The sequence below is a fragment of the Mastigoproctus giganteus genome, chromosome 11 (genome assembly GCF_048544385.1).
Source record: "Mastigoproctus giganteus isolate SK-2022 chromosome 11, ASM4854438v1, whole genome shotgun sequence".
Classification (NCBI taxonomy): domain Eukaryota; kingdom Metazoa; phylum Arthropoda; class Arachnida; order Uropygi; family Thelyphonidae; genus Mastigoproctus; species Mastigoproctus giganteus.
The window spans coordinates 52968093-52986098 of NC_143585.1; the positions used below are offsets into that span (position 1 = coordinate 52968093).

At 36.6% G+C, this 18006-nt stretch overlaps 1 protein-coding gene across 1 annotated transcript in view; it reads left to right on the forward strand.

Moving 5' to 3' along the window:
* The window catches only part of LOC150078011 (sodium- and chloride-dependent GABA transporter 1-like), a 125528-nt gene that overhangs the window by 77114 nt on the left and 30408 nt on the right, over positions 1–18006 (forward strand). The window contains exons 3-6 of the mRNA XM_090384741.1: positions 5082–5216; positions 8118–8261; positions 8464–8617; positions 13135–13267. Of these exons, the coding sequence (XP_090240867.1) occupies positions 5082–5216; positions 8118–8261; positions 8464–8617; positions 13135–13267 (566 nt within the window). The remainder of the gene's footprint in view (positions 1–5081; positions 5217–8117; positions 8262–8463; positions 8618–13134; positions 13268–18006) is intronic.

Genomic DNA, 18006 nt, shown 5'->3' on the forward strand with positions numbered 1-18006 from the left:
ACATAATATACACAACAGGCGTACGCCAGTTAAAGCGTATAACAGAAGAGAAAATACAAAGATACGAAGATTGTGCATTAACATGTAAATAAGCAAAAGAATACATACTATTCAAACATAACTTTCACCCCTTGAATCCAACTGTCAACCAGCCAACTTGCTCCAGATAGTTCTGTGAAACTGTTTCCTGTCCACAGCCATGTCCAAATCATACTTGTTCTTAAGGAGCCATAGTTATTTTAAAGAATGAGTCCTTGGATATCTCTAACCTGGAGTTACTGATGTGGAATGTCGTCGTCTGTCTAGTAGCCACCGCTGGAATTTTATCTATGTGATCTTGATGGAGGTCATTGTAGTGTCTACCATGAAGTGTCTTCTTTGCCCATCTTTCTAGCTTCGTTTATGCCATCTGGCCGAGAGGTATTATTATTATTATTACTGAGTCTGTCAAAAATATACCGAAATACAAGCGTCTGTCAAAAATATACCGAAATTTAACACACTGACAAGAGGTAATATCCACATTTATTTCTATTTTTATTTATTTATTTATTTATTTTTGAGCGACTCCGAAAACAGAGGTTTTAGAGTCTTCTAAATCGTTGATGAAATAGTGATTGGTTTCTGTTTGCTCAAATAAATAAACCGAAGATAAGAATTTTATTTGTTCAAATCAACGACTCGAAATGACTGTTTGAGATACTCCCGAAATATAAAATCCACCCAGCGTTCGATTGTATAAGTAATCATGATATTCGTTATAATGGCTGCTAAGGACCAATTACTACTTTAAAAGAAATAGTGTGATCAGTCTTAAGACAGCCTGACCTAAAATAATCCTAACTTTTTGAAAATGTGTGCTAGTGTGGTCTGCAGTTAGACGCTTGACGTAGTTCTGATTTTTGATTTCAAGTTCTGATTTCTCAGCGCTTCCTTTAATTACAAAGCTGATGGAGGAAAGCGATCGCCCCCATATCCTGAATAACTTGGAACAAGCATTCTGTTTATTAATTATTGGCCACTGATGACAGACTCAATTTTACTCTCCACGTAGACCACCTAATAGACAAAATCAAGAAATTTACTATGGCTATTGTTCGGATTACAAGAACTGACTGTGGGTTTGGAAGCAGAGTTCTTCTCTTATATTACAAGGCAGTATTCATACCTATTGCAACATATGCTTTTCCGGTTTGGTATGACAGACTTAAGAACGTCAAACTGAAATCAAAACTTCTCTCCTTGCAAAGAGCCGTGATTCTTACAATGCTCTGTGCCTGCAGGACTGTCTCAACTGATGCCCTGCAGGTCATAGCTGGAGTATTATCTCTGGACTTGCATATTTTACATCTTGCCTTCTACTACTTTCAAAAGCATCAGACCTCCATGGAATTCTATGGTGTCCAAAGCTGAAAAAAACCGGGATTTGGTCTGCATTAATAAAAATTTGGCAAGATCGTTGAGATACAACCCCTAAAGGCAGAACTACATATAAATTTATACAAGATGTTTCCTTTACTGCCAACAAGAAAAATTCCCCGTGGTTCTCTCCAAACCTATACACATCATTTATCATAACCTGACATAGCTCTTTTAACTCCAAACTCTTTCAGTTCAGAACAACCAAAACCGATTCTTGCCTTTGTCTCCAACTGGAAGACTGAACCACCTGCTCTATCACTACCCTCTTTATGCTGACCTACGGAAATCTCTACAAGACTGTATAAACACCTTCTCACCTGGCAACGAAAAATATCTAGTAGAATCTGCCTCACACCGTGAAATCCTACAACAACTTGCTTCTGATTTATTTGTTAGAAGAAAACTTCTGTTGACTAATCCCCCTTCAGCTTCACCTCCTATGGTGCCTCCAGCACCTTCAATAATGTCGTCAGCCTCAACAGTGAGTGGTGTTTTGCAAAGATAAAACATTGTCACCTTGAATAACTCTTAGAAGATCACATTGATCCATTTTTTTTTACTTTTATCCCTTCAGGCCTGGGGAACCCGAGGGTTTCTGGCATCCACTGGTGTTGCACTGCCTCCAGTGGGTGTGGGATTTGTCCAACCTTAGACAATTCAATTTTAATTAATTTTTTAAATTTATTTATATGTTTATTTTTTTAATAATTTTTTGTTATTATTATTTTTTAAATTTATTTTTTTTAATATATATTTTATTTTATTTTATTTTATTTATTTTTATAATTTTTTTCTTCTATTTTTTAGCCATACCGGCTAAAGAAAATTGAAGAAAGTCTGGGCAACTGTGGTTTTTTTTTATTTTTCTTATTTTATTTATCTTTTTATTTTATTTTATATTTACAATCATTACTTTTTTTTTTCGTGCTTTTACTTATAATTTTTTATTATTATTTTATTTATTTTTTATTTTATTTTATTTAATTAATTTGATTTTACTTCACCTTCATTTCATTTATTTATTTTATTATTATTTTTTTACTTTGTATCTATATAGTATATATTTTTTATTATTTTATTTTATTTTACTTTTTTTAATACTGTTTTATTATTTTTTTTTCTACCCTTATGTATAAATTTTTATCTTAGTTTATTTTATTTTACTTGCTTTCTTTTTTTATTTTTAACTAACTTATTTATTTTACTTTTTTTAAATTATGATTTTATTTATTTATTTTTTTTTCTCTGTGCTGGTACCCTAAGTTTGGGCAGCTGTGGGTACGGGATTTGCTGGCACCCACTGGTATAGCACTACCTCCGGTGGGTGCAGGACTTCGCCCTCTTCAGGGCAGACAAAGATTGTAATGGTCTATCTCCACTTGGCTAAGAACATATCTAGTTGTGGCCCACCTGCTCGTGGTGTAGACGGGCACCGGGCACGCTTTCCAGGAGATCGCCTGCCCTGTGGCAAAGAGGCCAGAAACAACACAACAACACAATATATTCAAACATAACACTACACGTTTCTGGCCGTTCTACAGAGCTTGTATCATTACAGAGTAACATGGCGGAGATGAACTAATGTTCCTGGAGCCGCTGTACAGAAGATACTATACATGTATACATACATGTCTACATTAATTATTGGCCATACCCGGTACCCCCATCAAGGTACCCCCATCAAGGTCCACACCAGGCATCGATCCTATGCCTCTTTCCGGATTAAGATCAAAGGTCCCAATATAGAAAGGTATATAAACACAGCTATCTGGCCTGCAGGTCTCTTGGTGATGCCATCGTTTTGTGATCATAATGAGCAACCAGTGGTACAAGCGATCTCGAGACCAGAGATGGGCAGGGTGCCTCTCTCTGCACAGCTAGGCAGCGAGCCAGACTGTCCCTTACAACTTACAATCATGCAGATCAACGCACAATGCTCTAGAAGCGTTGCTGACGAGATCAGGTTCATTTCAACGGAAAACATATTTGATATTATATGTATTCAGGAACCTTATGTCTCTAAGCACTTTTATGGACAACTTCCAAAGTTATGGAATATTCCATGACCTCAAGAATCCTTCAGTCCTCTGAAATAGATCCTAAATGTGCCACCATCATATTCAACAACAAGCAGGATATCACTGTTACCTCGGGCTTGTGTAATCAAAATTCTACTTGTATTTCAGTCTCTACATCAACTTTCTCATTCTACTTACTGTCACTATATTGTCCACCATCAGCAGCTATTAATTTATCTAGAAAGATATCTAGAACAGGTATTTGCTACTTTAAATCCCACATATTTAATAATTACAATTAATTCTAACTCAAAATCTTTCTTATGGTTCAGCTGAATGGGTTGTATTCAGTGGCAAAACTAAAATTCTGCCGGGCCCAACACCACGGGAAGGGGGACAGGAGAGAGAGGATGGAGGCGTCAAGGGGAATTAACGGCTGGTTTGGTGTGGCTGTTTAAGAATCCATGAGGGTCGTTCGGAACTTTCGAGGGTTGGGCATAATTTATAATTTCGCTTCTAGTTGCTCTAAATTTTTAACCTTGAATATGTATCGATGAATGGAGATTTTGAAAGACAAATGTTACCAATTTCTTATCGAAAATGTTTGCATGATTGTAGTAGAATTTCCCATGATTGTAATAGAATTGTGCCTACCATTTAGAATACATAACGGTAGATATTTTGAGCAGTTATCTCTATCCGATTTTTCTAATATGATTGCTAATATTACCAACTGGTAACATTACATTTTAAATTAAAAACAGATCCCATACTGTGTGCTTGAATGCAATCTTACAAGGTGGTAATAAAATCCTTTCTCACTTTAAAAATTAATAACCCCAAAAAGATTTTTTTTTTTTTGCATTGTAATCAATACAAATTGTTTTTTTGAACAATAAAAAATGAGTTCGAATTTTGTCACCAGGAGGCAAAAGCGATTTATTCACTCTAGGGAAAACAAACTAGCTTTTGTGTTTGTTATAAAAAGGTTTTATTACCTTTATTTTTCATTGTCAAGGTAAAAAAAGTTGGAAGCTGGTAGCCCTAACTTAAGTAACCAACACTATTAATTAACTTTATTACAATAATGGTGATAGCGTTATTGCAGCCTTCAGGATGTATCAAAAACAGAAATATTTCTCAAGGCCTTGTTCGAGAAAAGTGGTCGTCCACTGGAGTCACAAGAAGTGATTCAAAGAATTTCAATAACAATAATTCTTTAAGATTTGAAGGATGCGATCCATTGAGATGAGATTTTGAAGGCAGATTTGGAGAATAAAATGCTCCGTCTTGATTATTTATTAGAAAATAATGGTGGAAACGCGGAGATTTGATCGTCAGTAAAGTTGGTGAAAAGATTTAACTTTGTATTATTTTTCTAAATCACTTTGCACGCCCTAATGGTCAAATTTCGAACTAATTTTTTATTATTTAAAAAAATATTCCGACATATACTGATTACAATGAAAGACTGTGCTCGGTACCACAAATAATTTTCGAATTATTAATTTTACAAAGGGAAAAGGATTGCATGACACCATATATATCAAGTGATAGTTCACGGTAATATTAATAGGTTAAGGTTGCTAGAAGTATCTTAGGATTATCATATTGTTATTTCATCCAATTATTTTCTTTCAGGAGCATTTCTTATACCTTACGTTATTATGGTATTCCTGGTCGGAATGCCGATATTTCTGGTTGAATTATCAATTGGCCAGTACAGTGCAATGGGACCACACAAACTGTTCACTTCAATGTCACCATTATTTAAAGGTATGACTTTTACATAAAGTGATAAGTAACATTCGTAAAGGGTACCTTTTAGTAAAGACAAAAGTATGATTAGACAAAACAAACTATAACGAAGTAGATTTATACAGTAAAGTATAATTTAATAAATTATTGTCCAGAGCACTATCGCTTCTGATGACGTACATGTTACATTTCATTTGTTATTATTGTTTCAGTTTTAATTGGTATTTTAATAACTCCATGTTGCATATTTTTTGTGTCCTTTTGAAAATGATGATGATTTGTATATTTTGTCTACTTGCATATATATATATACAGATTGTGTCAAAAGTTAGGAAACATAGTTTAGGCTTGAAAATGGAAATGTTTAAAACAAATACTGTACATGGGTAAAAACATTAAGGGAATCACAGCATGAACAAACGATATTTGTGTAAATATGATGATGGCATATGTAATATGCCATCATCATATTTACACAGACACATTACTAATGTGTAATGTGTCTGTCGCTGCTCTAAAGAGTACCATTAACTGAATAGTTAACCTGCGACGGCAAGTGAAGGCGTGTGTGAGTGTGGGTGAGGGAGCCTGTGACATGGTCGAATATTTAACGAAGTAGTCGCATCTCTGAATTTGCATGTTTTCTACCTATATTAGTTGGAGAACTTAGTAATTTACATCTGATTTTTGTTGTTTGTTGTAGGGTTTTAAGAGCATCAGCAACTAAGGCTATACTGTCCATAAACTGGGTGTGTTTTGTGGTCGATTTTCTGTTTGCTGGAAGAAAAACCGTACTGCGCACGCCAGAGACCGACTATATCAGCCACGTTGTGAAAAAGGCCGATAAAAATTCCTCACATCATCGACAGGATTCGAACTCAGGTCTTATTCTACCCGGTGTAGGGAGGATGGCGATTCTACCAACTGTGCTACCCACGAGGGCAATTTAAACCAGAATGTCAGACCTTTCAGCCACAATATTGTTTTGACACCGTTGCTGTAATTGTCTTCATTATAGCATAAAAATGAAGTACGTGCATGCAAATTCATTTAAAAATTTGCATGTATGTACAGTGACGTCAGATATGTAAATGTTCAAATTAACTTATCATTTCACTTCTTGATACGTGTACTTACCTTTATTCTATGATATATATACAGGGTGATTCACTACCAGTGCGACAAACTTGCAGGAGGTGTAGGGGGCACAAAGACGAATCGGAATCACATAGCATTGCAGGGTCCGAAATGCCTTCGTCATGTGGTAGAGGACATTGAACGGGAGGTCACGTGAACAGCGATCCCGCTGGAAGTCAGCATTTGCGAACCGGTTCCGGAGGCAGTAGGATGGACGAGTATTCAAACGTTGAACTGGCCGACATGCACCTCGCGTATGGAGCTGCGGACTGTAACTGGCGCGCCGCTCTGCGCTTGTACCAGGAACGTTTCCCGCACAGGCGTGCTCCTCATCATACGATTTTCGCACGTGTGCACAGAAGGTTACGTGAGACTGGTTGATTCACGAGAGGTACCATGAATCGAGAGCGAACGACGAGGACGCCAGACAATGAGGAGAATGTCCTACGTCTTGCAGAAGGCAATCTGAGTACGAGTACTCGAGCGATAGGCCAACGATTGGGTATTTCCCAATCCACTATGATATGTATGAACCAAATGAGTTCATACCATCTGCAACGCGTCCAATCATTGGAGCCTGCGGATTATCCACTCTGGAGAACTTTTGCTACTTGGTTTCTTCAACAGAAACGGTTCGCAAATGCTCACTTCCAGCGGGATCGCTGTTCACGCGACCTCCCGTTCAACGTCCTCTACCGCATGACGAAGGCATTTCGGACCCTGCAATGCTATGTGATTCCGATTCGTCTTTGTGCCCCCTACACCTCCTGCAAGTTTGTCGCACTGGTAGTGAATCACCCTGTATATACACACACACACATTTTTTAATATATATATATATATATATATATATATATACATACACACACACACACACACACACACACATTTTTTATTATATATATATATAATCACTACGTCTATATATTTATATGCACTCTGTGATCACTGGATTGTGAGCCCCCATTCGTAAAGAACTATGCCGCATAGCTCGCAGTATAAAAAGCTAAACAGCTTCGTACGATAGATCAGTGGTAATTTTTGGTCGTTGTGCAAGTCAAAGTGAGAAAGTAGCAGATCTGGACGTAGTAAAGATATCACGGAGTTTCAAAAGGGCATGATTGTGGGAGCTCGAGCGTCGGGTGCTTCCATATCGGAAACGGCACATCTTGCCTAATTGCTCAAGGCCCACTACAGTTAAAGGGTACAAAGAATTGTGTCGAACGGGTCACCACCTCCCGCAGACATAACTGTAAACGATTACACAAGGTGGATGTTCGTGGAGAGTTAAGGGTACAGCGCGTTGTACTGGCTCAACACCAGGTTACTGTAAGACAGTTGACATCGCAATACAATTTGAAGAATGCAAGAACAATATCCCAAATACCAATTCACCACACATTGCAACGTATGGAGTTCCACAGCAGACGATCCAAGATATATCCTCTCCACCGCTGATCGTCGTCGACAGCGAATGTCGTGGTGTTAGCAACACGCTGGTTGGACACTGAAGGGATCATCTATTTCGAAGTCTTGTAGGCAGCATGGCTGCAGATCCGTCTTCAGAAATCTAGTGAAGTCAATGCGTAGACGAATAGCGGCTGTAATTCGTGCGTGCAGCGGCCCAACACGGCATTTAGATGGTCACAATTAAGTGATCACTTAATTGGCCACAATTAAGTGACCAATTAAGTGGTCACAATTAAGTATATATTGTTTCATATAATTTATTATAAGAAGCAATAAAAATTCTTATCATTTCTTTATACATTTTTTTGTTAGGTTTAGGAATTACCATGGTGATTGCTTCAATACTGGTTGGCATTTATTACAATATGATCGTTGCTTGGACGTTATTTTATTTCTTCGATTCCTTTCGGAGTGACGTGGACTGGAAGCACTGCAATCATGATTTCAACACTCATTGTAAGTAAGTTCTGCACGTACCATCTAGGAATAAATTTAAATGAATTTTAGGAATAATTATTTGTTTTGTTCTTTGAAAGAAAATTATAAACAGTACTTTTTTATTATTATTTGTTTTTATATAATATTCCAAAACTTTCATTTTTTAAAGTCATTCCAAATATTATTGGAATCAAGTCACAATATTCAATTTCTTTACTAGATTGCTTCAACGACCTAGATTACAAAGAATGCAAGATGAATGACACTAATGTATTTTCCAATGGTACCTGTTTCAATGAAACCTACGCAATTCTGTATAATATTACTGATATTCCAGAAAAATCTAGGATCGCACCTCCGGAGGAGTATTTCAAGTAAGTGTCTGAATAAACAGTACATGCAAAGAGTTTTTCTGAAATCATCTTTTGCTTTAAAATAATGTGGGAAGCTTTCCTGAATGGAACGGTGCCCTGGTTGAAACGTCGAGAAATGGCATATACATTACATTGTAATTTGAAAATTCATGGTTATTTGGTAACGAGGGTAGATGGTTTTGACCACCCTTGTCAGTGTCGCTTTTCGCGAAGAAACTTTGTTAAATGGAAAAGTAAGCTTTGATCAGACTTATTTGTGTAATAACTGTTAAAAAATGGAAACAACAAGATCTAACACCCACATCGTCCAGTAACTGTTTATTTTAAGTCGTCAGTGCTGCCTTCCTTTCTCTGCGACATTATGATATAATATCTAAAACTTTAATAATATAAAATGCAATAAGTTTCCTAGAATGGGCCAGTTTGTGTTTTCTAGTTTGGACTACTAGTTCCATGGACAAGCCGTTCCGAGGGTGAAGGGGTGCATTAAACCCGGGCGCCAAAGTTCAAGGGGCGCTTGAAAATCTGAAACTTTCATACCCATATGAAGAAAATTTTTAAAGGGGGGGGGAATTGTAATTGGCACCCGGTCGCCACCTTCCCTAGGAACTCACCTGACTCGTTCAATGGATGAAAGCTCGAATTTTAAATTTAGAAAGTTAATAATCATACTTAAATTTATTTTAGTGAATTTTAATTAATATTAATACAAATAATAATTACCAAAATACATAAATTAATTAGTATAAGTAAATTATTTTCATTAAAAAAATAAAAACAGATATAAGCTGATCCTTCAAATATTTATTCTCTAAGTTGGTATTAAAATATTATTTAGTGTAAATAAATTAAAATTCAGGCTGTTATAATAATTGTATTATTATGTGATAAGCTAGTCTTCTTTCCTCGTGGGTAGCACAGTTGGTATAATTACCGTCTTCCCCCTGAGTTCAAGTCCCGTCGATGATGGGAGGAATTTTTATGGGCTTTTTTTTCACAACGTGACTGAGTTAGTCGGTCTCATGCGAGGTCAGCATGGTTTTTTTCTCCCGGAAACTCGAGCTTTTCTTCCAGCAAACAGAAAATCGACCTCAGAATATACACGGAGCAGTATGATCTTAGTTGCTGATGCTCCTAAAACCCTGCAACAACGACAAGCTAGTCCTCTGTGACAGTATAGTGCGTATCGATTGGTATCTTTATAAATAAATAAATATTCATTTATTGCAAATATAGCAAGCCCACTTGCATTTAATTGTTGTTCTATCGCACTCTCATATATTTTGTATTAATAATTTTATTTATGTTTAGGCATTGCTTCATTTGATATATATTTCGCATATAGCTTTCATTCTTGATACAAATTATTGAGCTTCAAAGTTAGCTGGTAACTTTGCTTTTAACTTTGATTCAGGTAACCTTACCTCGTTTGCTCAACAATCAATGCGCCTTTAAATCTGCGATAGAAGAAGCATTTTTATTGTCCAGATAAAAATGCTACCTCTGTCGCGGATATAAAGTTTTTGTTCTTTAAACAAATTCCCAAATCCACGGATTTGTTCCCAAACTTTTCGGCTTTTTGATCTCATTAAATACCTACTTCGGCTTTCAACAATGTGGCTGCCATTGGAATCCTCTTTAAGCAACTAATTCTAGCCTTTGACTACTGCGCCATTATTTACTATCCTTCTTAGATATCTTTCGAACTTACTCAAACGTATTTCGAAATCAAATTTATTTGTTTCCTTTGTCTCAACACATCGAGTTCCATCGCAGAGATTACAACTCTCTTTTGTAACAGGTTTCCTTTAATTCATTTTAGTTTACGTCGTAAGCCTAAGCCTTGCTGCTATAGGTATAATTTAGTCCACAGTTTTATTGATTCTCCTTCTCTTCTAAATCTTATTCCATGGCATGTTCCTCATGAAGCTTGAATACACTTTCTCCTTGTCTCTTTTAAAACAAACTATTCTTCTATGAGTCCGTTATTTCATAGTTCGAAATTAAAGTTTTACAAGGATGCTATTTTTGTTAAGAAAAATTTGTTCAGGAAGCTGACTCTTGATGTTCTAAAGCAGAGGTTCCCGAACTTTTATGGCTTGAGCTCCCTTAAAATTTTTCACAAATTTCACGCGCTCCTTAAATTCCAGAACAAGTGCAAATAAACAAATTTGACATTAATATGTAATTCCATACATTTAATCTCAAAGAAATAAAATACGAATAATATAAATAAATAAAAAAGCGCTTCATACCTGGATTAATGGAATGGTATAATGATCTGAAACCTGTCTAAAAAACTTCCGATTCATCCATACTTGCTAGGGGCCTTCCTAGGGTATGTAGCGCCTGGGTGCCGATCGCAATTTGGCACAGGGGTGCAAATTTAAATTTGGCGCCCCCTTTAAAATTTTCTTCATATGTGTTTGTAAGTTTCAGGTTTTCAGGCCATTTGTATTGTGTAATTACACAATACAAATGGCTTTTTAACATTTTTCTTTTCAACTGTTTTTCATTTAAATTACTGTATATATATATCGGTATTGAACAATAACGAACTAAATTGAACTTCTGACAGCTGAATTGATAAAAAATGTGAAAATGTGTCCGTGAAGACTTATACAACAGTATTATTGCACAAGCCCTTCACGAACAGAAGGCTAGGGGTTAAAATCAAACTGAAGTTGCAATTAGTCTTGAAATCTCTCCTAAACTGCAAAATTATGCTTATATCTCAATTCCTGTATTGATGGGTAACCATTGGACCAAAATTTCTGTTCCATTGCTAGCCACAAAATTGTGTTAAATTCACGAGGCAGTTTACTGGGTTTACACAAAATTTTGGGCCAGGGGATTTGGCTTCCCGGTCTTTTTTTCTGATGTTTTGAAATTTCACAAACGCACAGTCTTTTACTGGGTCCAGATTTCTACAGCATGTGTAATCCAGTATTCAGTAAACGGTGGCTCATTCTATGACACAAAAACTTGGATGCGGCTTAAAAACGCGGCCTTTCTACAGCATGTGAAATCTCGTACTCAAAAAACTGTACATTCTTTGTATGCTTTTTTAAATAAAAGTGCAGCAAATAAGCCCATTTAAGTGGGTCATAATCCTATTTTATATTTTAATTATTTTTGAACTACCGGGTGTCACAAATAAAACAAGTCCAACTCTTACTAAATAAAATGGATCTTTCAAACAAGCCATTGTTTATTGTTAGTTAGTAATTATATTATTAACTGAATTACTATTTGAAAGAAAATAATAATTCAATATCTGATAATTCAAATAATAAATACTCGTACATATCAAATTTTACCAATAGCAATGGCAGGACCTGTCTTGTTTGCGCCACTCTGTATAGCAGATATCACTGTCTTTTTTTTTTTAGAAACAATTTGAACACGAGGGCTCGCCTGACGTAGCCGAGTGGTTAAGGGCGAGAATGCAGTTGCGTGTGCTCTTTGAGTGGATCAGGGGTTCAAGCCCCGTGACTGATTACGATAAATGTTTGTATTGGTGATTTATTGTAAACTCCACTGACCTGGTGGTCGTGCGGCAGTATAAACAAAAAAATGCAAACATTAAGAAATTTAAGAAATGAATAGAAAGTGTTCATAATCCGTAAATGGCCTCTCTGCTCTTTGACTGGGTCTGAAAATATGTGATATGCCAAAAACGCCAGTATTATTTATTTAAGCATGAAATGGGGGGGGGGTTAAGACTTTCTGTTGAACCAGAACTTTCCCAACAGTCCAATAGAAAATACGTGCTCAACTAGTTAGAGGTGAAAACGCGAGTTTCTAGGTGAAAAAATCCCATAAAAGTTCCTCCCTTCTAGATTGCGCATGAAAACCTGGCTTTTCCACACAGTGTGAAAAGAAAGTGATCTCAATAACTATGCTAGTTGAGAGGTCGATTTCTATGGCAATTAGAGAGATTGACTGAATCACCGATAGTGTGAATCAGTCAGTCTCTTTAATTACTCGATTCACGCTATGGGTGAATCAGTCAGGTTCTCTAATTAGTCGATTCACACTATGGGTGAATCAGTCAGGTTCTCTAATTACCATAGACTCTCTAATTACTCTCGGAAACTGAATTTTCATCCTTCAAAATAGGCAAACCGACCATAAAATACACAGACGACATAATACACAGAAGCTTCGTGGCCTAGATGATTTTTTGCTTTACTCTACCCACACTACTCTTCTAAAATGCAAGTTTAAAATATAAACATAAAAATATAGTTTTCGAAGTTTTTCTAATTAAGAATTAGTAAATTAATAAGAGGAGTTTACCTCAATATAGTACGTGGAACACTTCCGAAGTGTTCCACGTACTATATTGAGGTAAACTCCTCTTATTAATTTACTAATATTATTATCAACGTAGAACATATTGAGTATTACAGCTCTGATTCATACTATCTAACTAATTAAGAATTACATGATTCATGCAGTGTTTATGAAAATTCTTATCGTCGGGGAATGATTTTTTCATAATTCGTTTGCAGCAATTATATGTTATCGAAATCTGAAGGATTGGAAGTCATGGGCAATGTCAAATGGCAGCTTGTTCTCACCTTTCTTCTCGCTTGGGTCATCGTAGTGGCAAGTTTGATCAAAGGTATCAAGACATCGGGAAAGGTAAGTGGTGCAACAGAAAAACTTATCCACGTTAAATGCACAAAAAGATGTTTAAGAAAATTACTACATTTTAATCTTTTAATTTAAAAACATTTTTGTAAAATAGCATTTTGGATTAAAATATTGCAACGAGAGCTGCAAAAATAATGTGCTTTAGGGGAACACCAGATATTGATTATCTGCTATATCACATTTCACTTTTTTACAAAGTAAAGCGTTTTGAATCCTATTTGGATCATAAGAAAATTTCCTTAAATTTATGAAAAATCAGAGAATATACATAACGAGCAAGTAAATTGTACAGTTACAGATCAGATATTTTTGCGCGATTTTAGGAAATAAATTAATCCCCTCTCTCCAGCTTGACTAAGCTGAAATTTAGTTTCCTATAAATGAATCGTATAATATATCGGATGATGAAGAAAGATCAACAGAAAAATGGGAAATAATTATAATAATATTTCCTCCTGCTTAGTTCATATAGGATTTCAAAAATAGGAACAGTACCATTTAAGATTTCGGAAGACAAAATAAAAATTTCCAAATCATTCAGACATCATGGTAACGTAATAAACTGCTTCATTCTGGTAATGCATTGTAGAACAGAATATTTTATCAAGCTGCAAGGAAAATTTGGTGACTAAAAGCTTATAAAGCTACTAATATAACGTTGTTTTCAATTCTGTTTGTTCTATGAGTGATTCTCAACTGGTGTGCAGCGAGATTTGGAAAAGCTCCATTCAAGTCAGGCCATTCTTTACGTTCTTCCCGAATATAGCGTCTTAACTCTCAATGAGAGTTGAGAGTTATTCTTCCCGAATATAGCGTCTTAACTCTCATGCTTCAAGCGAAAAAAAATTGGGAACCACTACTATGCAAAATACTAGTTTTATAGATACTCTTCGGCATTTGCAAGTCCATATGTCATTTAGGCTGCTGATTCTACAGTATCAGATGCTCTTCATTCATAGATGATCTGCCAAGTCTCCTGTTGATGTGTGCATGAATCTGTTGTTGCAATACATAGGTGCCGAAATTTTCATAGTAATTATATAAATGTACTGTTATTATTCTGAGTCCTCCATTGCAATTTAGTCAACAAAGAGGACCATTATTGATACATCGCCATCTGCCACTCCTTTAGAGAGGTCTGAATTCGATTCCGTCGATGAGTGGAGGAATTTCTGAAGTCCTCTTCAGTAGAGGTTGTAGTTAGCCGACATCAGGCGGAGGAAGTAGGCTTTCCCCTCAAGAGTTATATTCCGTTTTTTTCAAAGAGCACAACATAGAAATCGGCCACAAACACTCGTTTCTACAGGCAAAAAACATCATACACAGAAGGATTATAATTATTTAATAGCAGAGCCACCGTGTAACCAACATCAAGTTTCGGCGAACTGCTAGTAGATGACAGGAGAGTGTGTATCCAAGAGTATGCTGACAGTTGAAAGTTCTGACAAGTCTGGTAGTTGCAAAGTGGCTTAAGTTACATGCTGTTAATGTTGGTAATATTGTGAGCTCCATAATGGAACAATGTCCTGTTATCCGTTATTATGCGCAACGTGATACGAGCGCTACAGAGACTGTGATGGAAATATCAGAAGTTTACAGAGAAAACTGTTTGAAGAAAACTGAAGTTTTCAAGTGAGAAGAGTTTACAATAAATCATGAATACAATTGTTAATCGTATTTAGCAGTCACCAGCTTGAAACAAGGTCCACTCAAAGAGCGACTACTACAATGTCGCTCCGGACCACTCGGCCATCGATGACTCACTTGTAGAAGCACCCGGTTTCCGGGAGTGCTTTTACAAGTGAGTTAATGGATGGCGCAAGTGCCACTTCGAAAGGGATTATTTCTTCTAAATAATCTCTTTATCTTGCACTTGCGACATAAAAGATTCTCGGCAACGAAAATTAAAATTAAGTTATGTCCATTCCGTGAATTAAATGATCAACCTGCGTACGTATATGAGAGACAAGTGCCGGTCTCGTTTTCAAACATCATCATCATCATCAGCCATTTTCAATCCACTGCAGGATGAAGGCCTCTCCAGCAACTTTCCAGTTGCTTCTGTTTTGAGCACTGGACATCCATTTACTACCCACAAACTCATGAATTTCATCTATCCATCTCCGCCTTTGTCTTCCAGGTTTTCTTCTAGCTCCTCTTGGATACCATTCTGTTATTTTCTTAGTCCATCTGTCATCATGTCTTCGAGCTATGTGTCCTGCCCAAGACCATTTTAGTTCTTTAGTTTTGATAAGAATGTCCTTTACTTGAGTTTGTTGCCTAATCCATGTGTTTCTCTTCTTATCTAACAGTCTTATTCCCAATATGATTCGTTCCATTCTTCGCTGTGTGGTTCTCAGCTTCTCTTCCATTCTTTTGGTGAGTGCCCAAGTTTCACTTCCATAAGTCATGGTGGGGAGTATACATTGGTCCATTATTTTACGTTTCAGACAAACTGGGATATTGCTCTTCAGTATGTGACTATATTTCCTGAATGCTATCCATCCAAAATTTATTCTTCTCTTGACTTCCAGCCATTTATCATTATTACAGCTAATAACTTGTCCCAGATAAGTATATGACTCCACCTTTTCAATTACTGCTCCTTCAATCATTATTTCCCTTTCTGTGGCATACTTGTTCATCATTACTTTTGTTTTAGCCATATTCATCTTTAGTCCAAAATCCTTACTAGCTGTGCATAACTGATTAAGATTTTCCTCTAATTCTTTGGGATCATGGCTTATGACCACAATGTCATCTGCAAATCGCAAATGGTTTAGGTACTCTCCGTTCACATTGACTCCTTTCTGCGACCAGTCTAATCTTCTGAAAGCTTCCTCAAGGGCAGCAGTAAACAGCTTCGGAGATATTGTGTCTCCTTGTCGAACTCCTTTCTCAATTTTAAATTTCCTACTGTCTTTGTCTAGTCTAATAAAGGAGGTAGCACACTCATATATTTTCTTCAAAATCATAATATATGGGGTATCAATGCCTTGTCTTTCCAGTGCCCGAAACATTGCCTTATGCTGTATGGAGTCAAATGCCTTTTCATAATCCACAAATGCCAGGCATAATGGTGTTTTATATTCATTTGCTTTCTCCATTAGCTGTGATATTACATGAAGGTGATCCATAGTTGAGAATCCTGTCCTAAAGCCAGCTTGCTCTTTCGGTTGATTCTCATCCAGTATTCTTTCTAATCTGTTAGTAATGACCCTTGTGAACAACTTGTAGATGTGGGATAACAAGCTAATTGGTCTATAATTTCCAATTTCTGATTTATCTCCTTTCTTATGCAGCAAAACTATGATTGCATTATTCCACTGCTTAGGTGTCACACCTTTTCTAATGCACTTTGTGAAGAGCCTTGCCAGTTTTTGTGTTATGTCTCTTCCTCCCAATTTTAACAACTCTACAGTAACTTCATCTTCCCCCGGGGCTTTCTGATTCTTCATTTTCTTCAATGCATGTTCTACCTCATCAGGAAGAATATTGGGTATGTCGTATGTGTTGCTACTTTGCAATCCATCTTCCCCACTGCTGGCATCATTCCCCTGCTCCTTGTATAATTCTCTATAGTAGTCTTCTGCTATTTGAATTATGCCTTCTCTGCTGTTTATAAGTACACCATCGCTATTCTTCAGTTTCAGTATCATTTGTCTTTCTGTATTACTGCTCATGGCTGCTGATTTAAATCCTTTGTTTTCCCTTAATGCTTGTTCTACTTTTCTTGTGTTAAATCTTCTTATGTCCTCTCTGAGTCTCTTTCTAATGGCTTTGCATAACTCAGTATACTCAATTTTCTCCCTGTCAGTGTTTTTCTTGCTTTTCATTTGTCGTCTTCGGTTCATCATGACAAGTGTTTCTTGACTAATTTTTTCTTCTTTGGATTTCTTTTTCCCTATAGGTTTCTTGGGCTTTATCACTTTCAAAAAGCTGTAATATTCCTCGTCGATATCTTGGTCCTCAGCAGTCTGCAGAAGCTCAAACTTGTTCTTAAGTTCCAGTACATACTGCTTTTTCTCCTCTTCTGTTATCTCAAAGACCTTTGTATTATTTACTCGAGTCAGTTTTTTCAAACAATAATCTTATTATTATTTTTTAAAATTATTCTGATAGTAAAACTGAATTAAACATGCAAACACTTTATAACTCAGCATATCACATGTTTAATACGAGGGGCGTTTGAAAAGCTTGTGACCTGAGGATGAAGGGTTTATTTGATGAGTCTGGTAACATGTTGCTTCTCAACATATCCTCTTTGGAAACAATACACTTTTGTCACCCATGCTACAATGCGTTGATATCAGCTGCGAAGAAAATTTTCTCTTGGGCCTGCAGGAATGTATCCACTGCAGCAATGATGTCGCTGTCGGTGAGGAAATGGATTCCAGCCAGGTATTTTTTTCAAAGTTAAAGATCTGGGGGCTAGATCTGGTGAATATGGGAGGGGGGGGGTCTAAGATTTCAAAGCTGCACTTAGGCAAAAAGCCATGACAATGACAGACTAGTGAGTAGGCGCGTTGTTCTGGTGGAACAACACTTTCTTGCTGAGTTTTCCTCAGCGTTTGTCTTTGATGTTTTGACGCAAACGCTACACAAGATCTGCGTAATATGCTCCTGTGACTTTCTGGCCTTTCTGAATGTAATCTATACTCCATCAGCATTCCAAAAAAATCCATCAGCATTCCTTCTGCTAGCATGTTGATGCCATCACCTTTCCA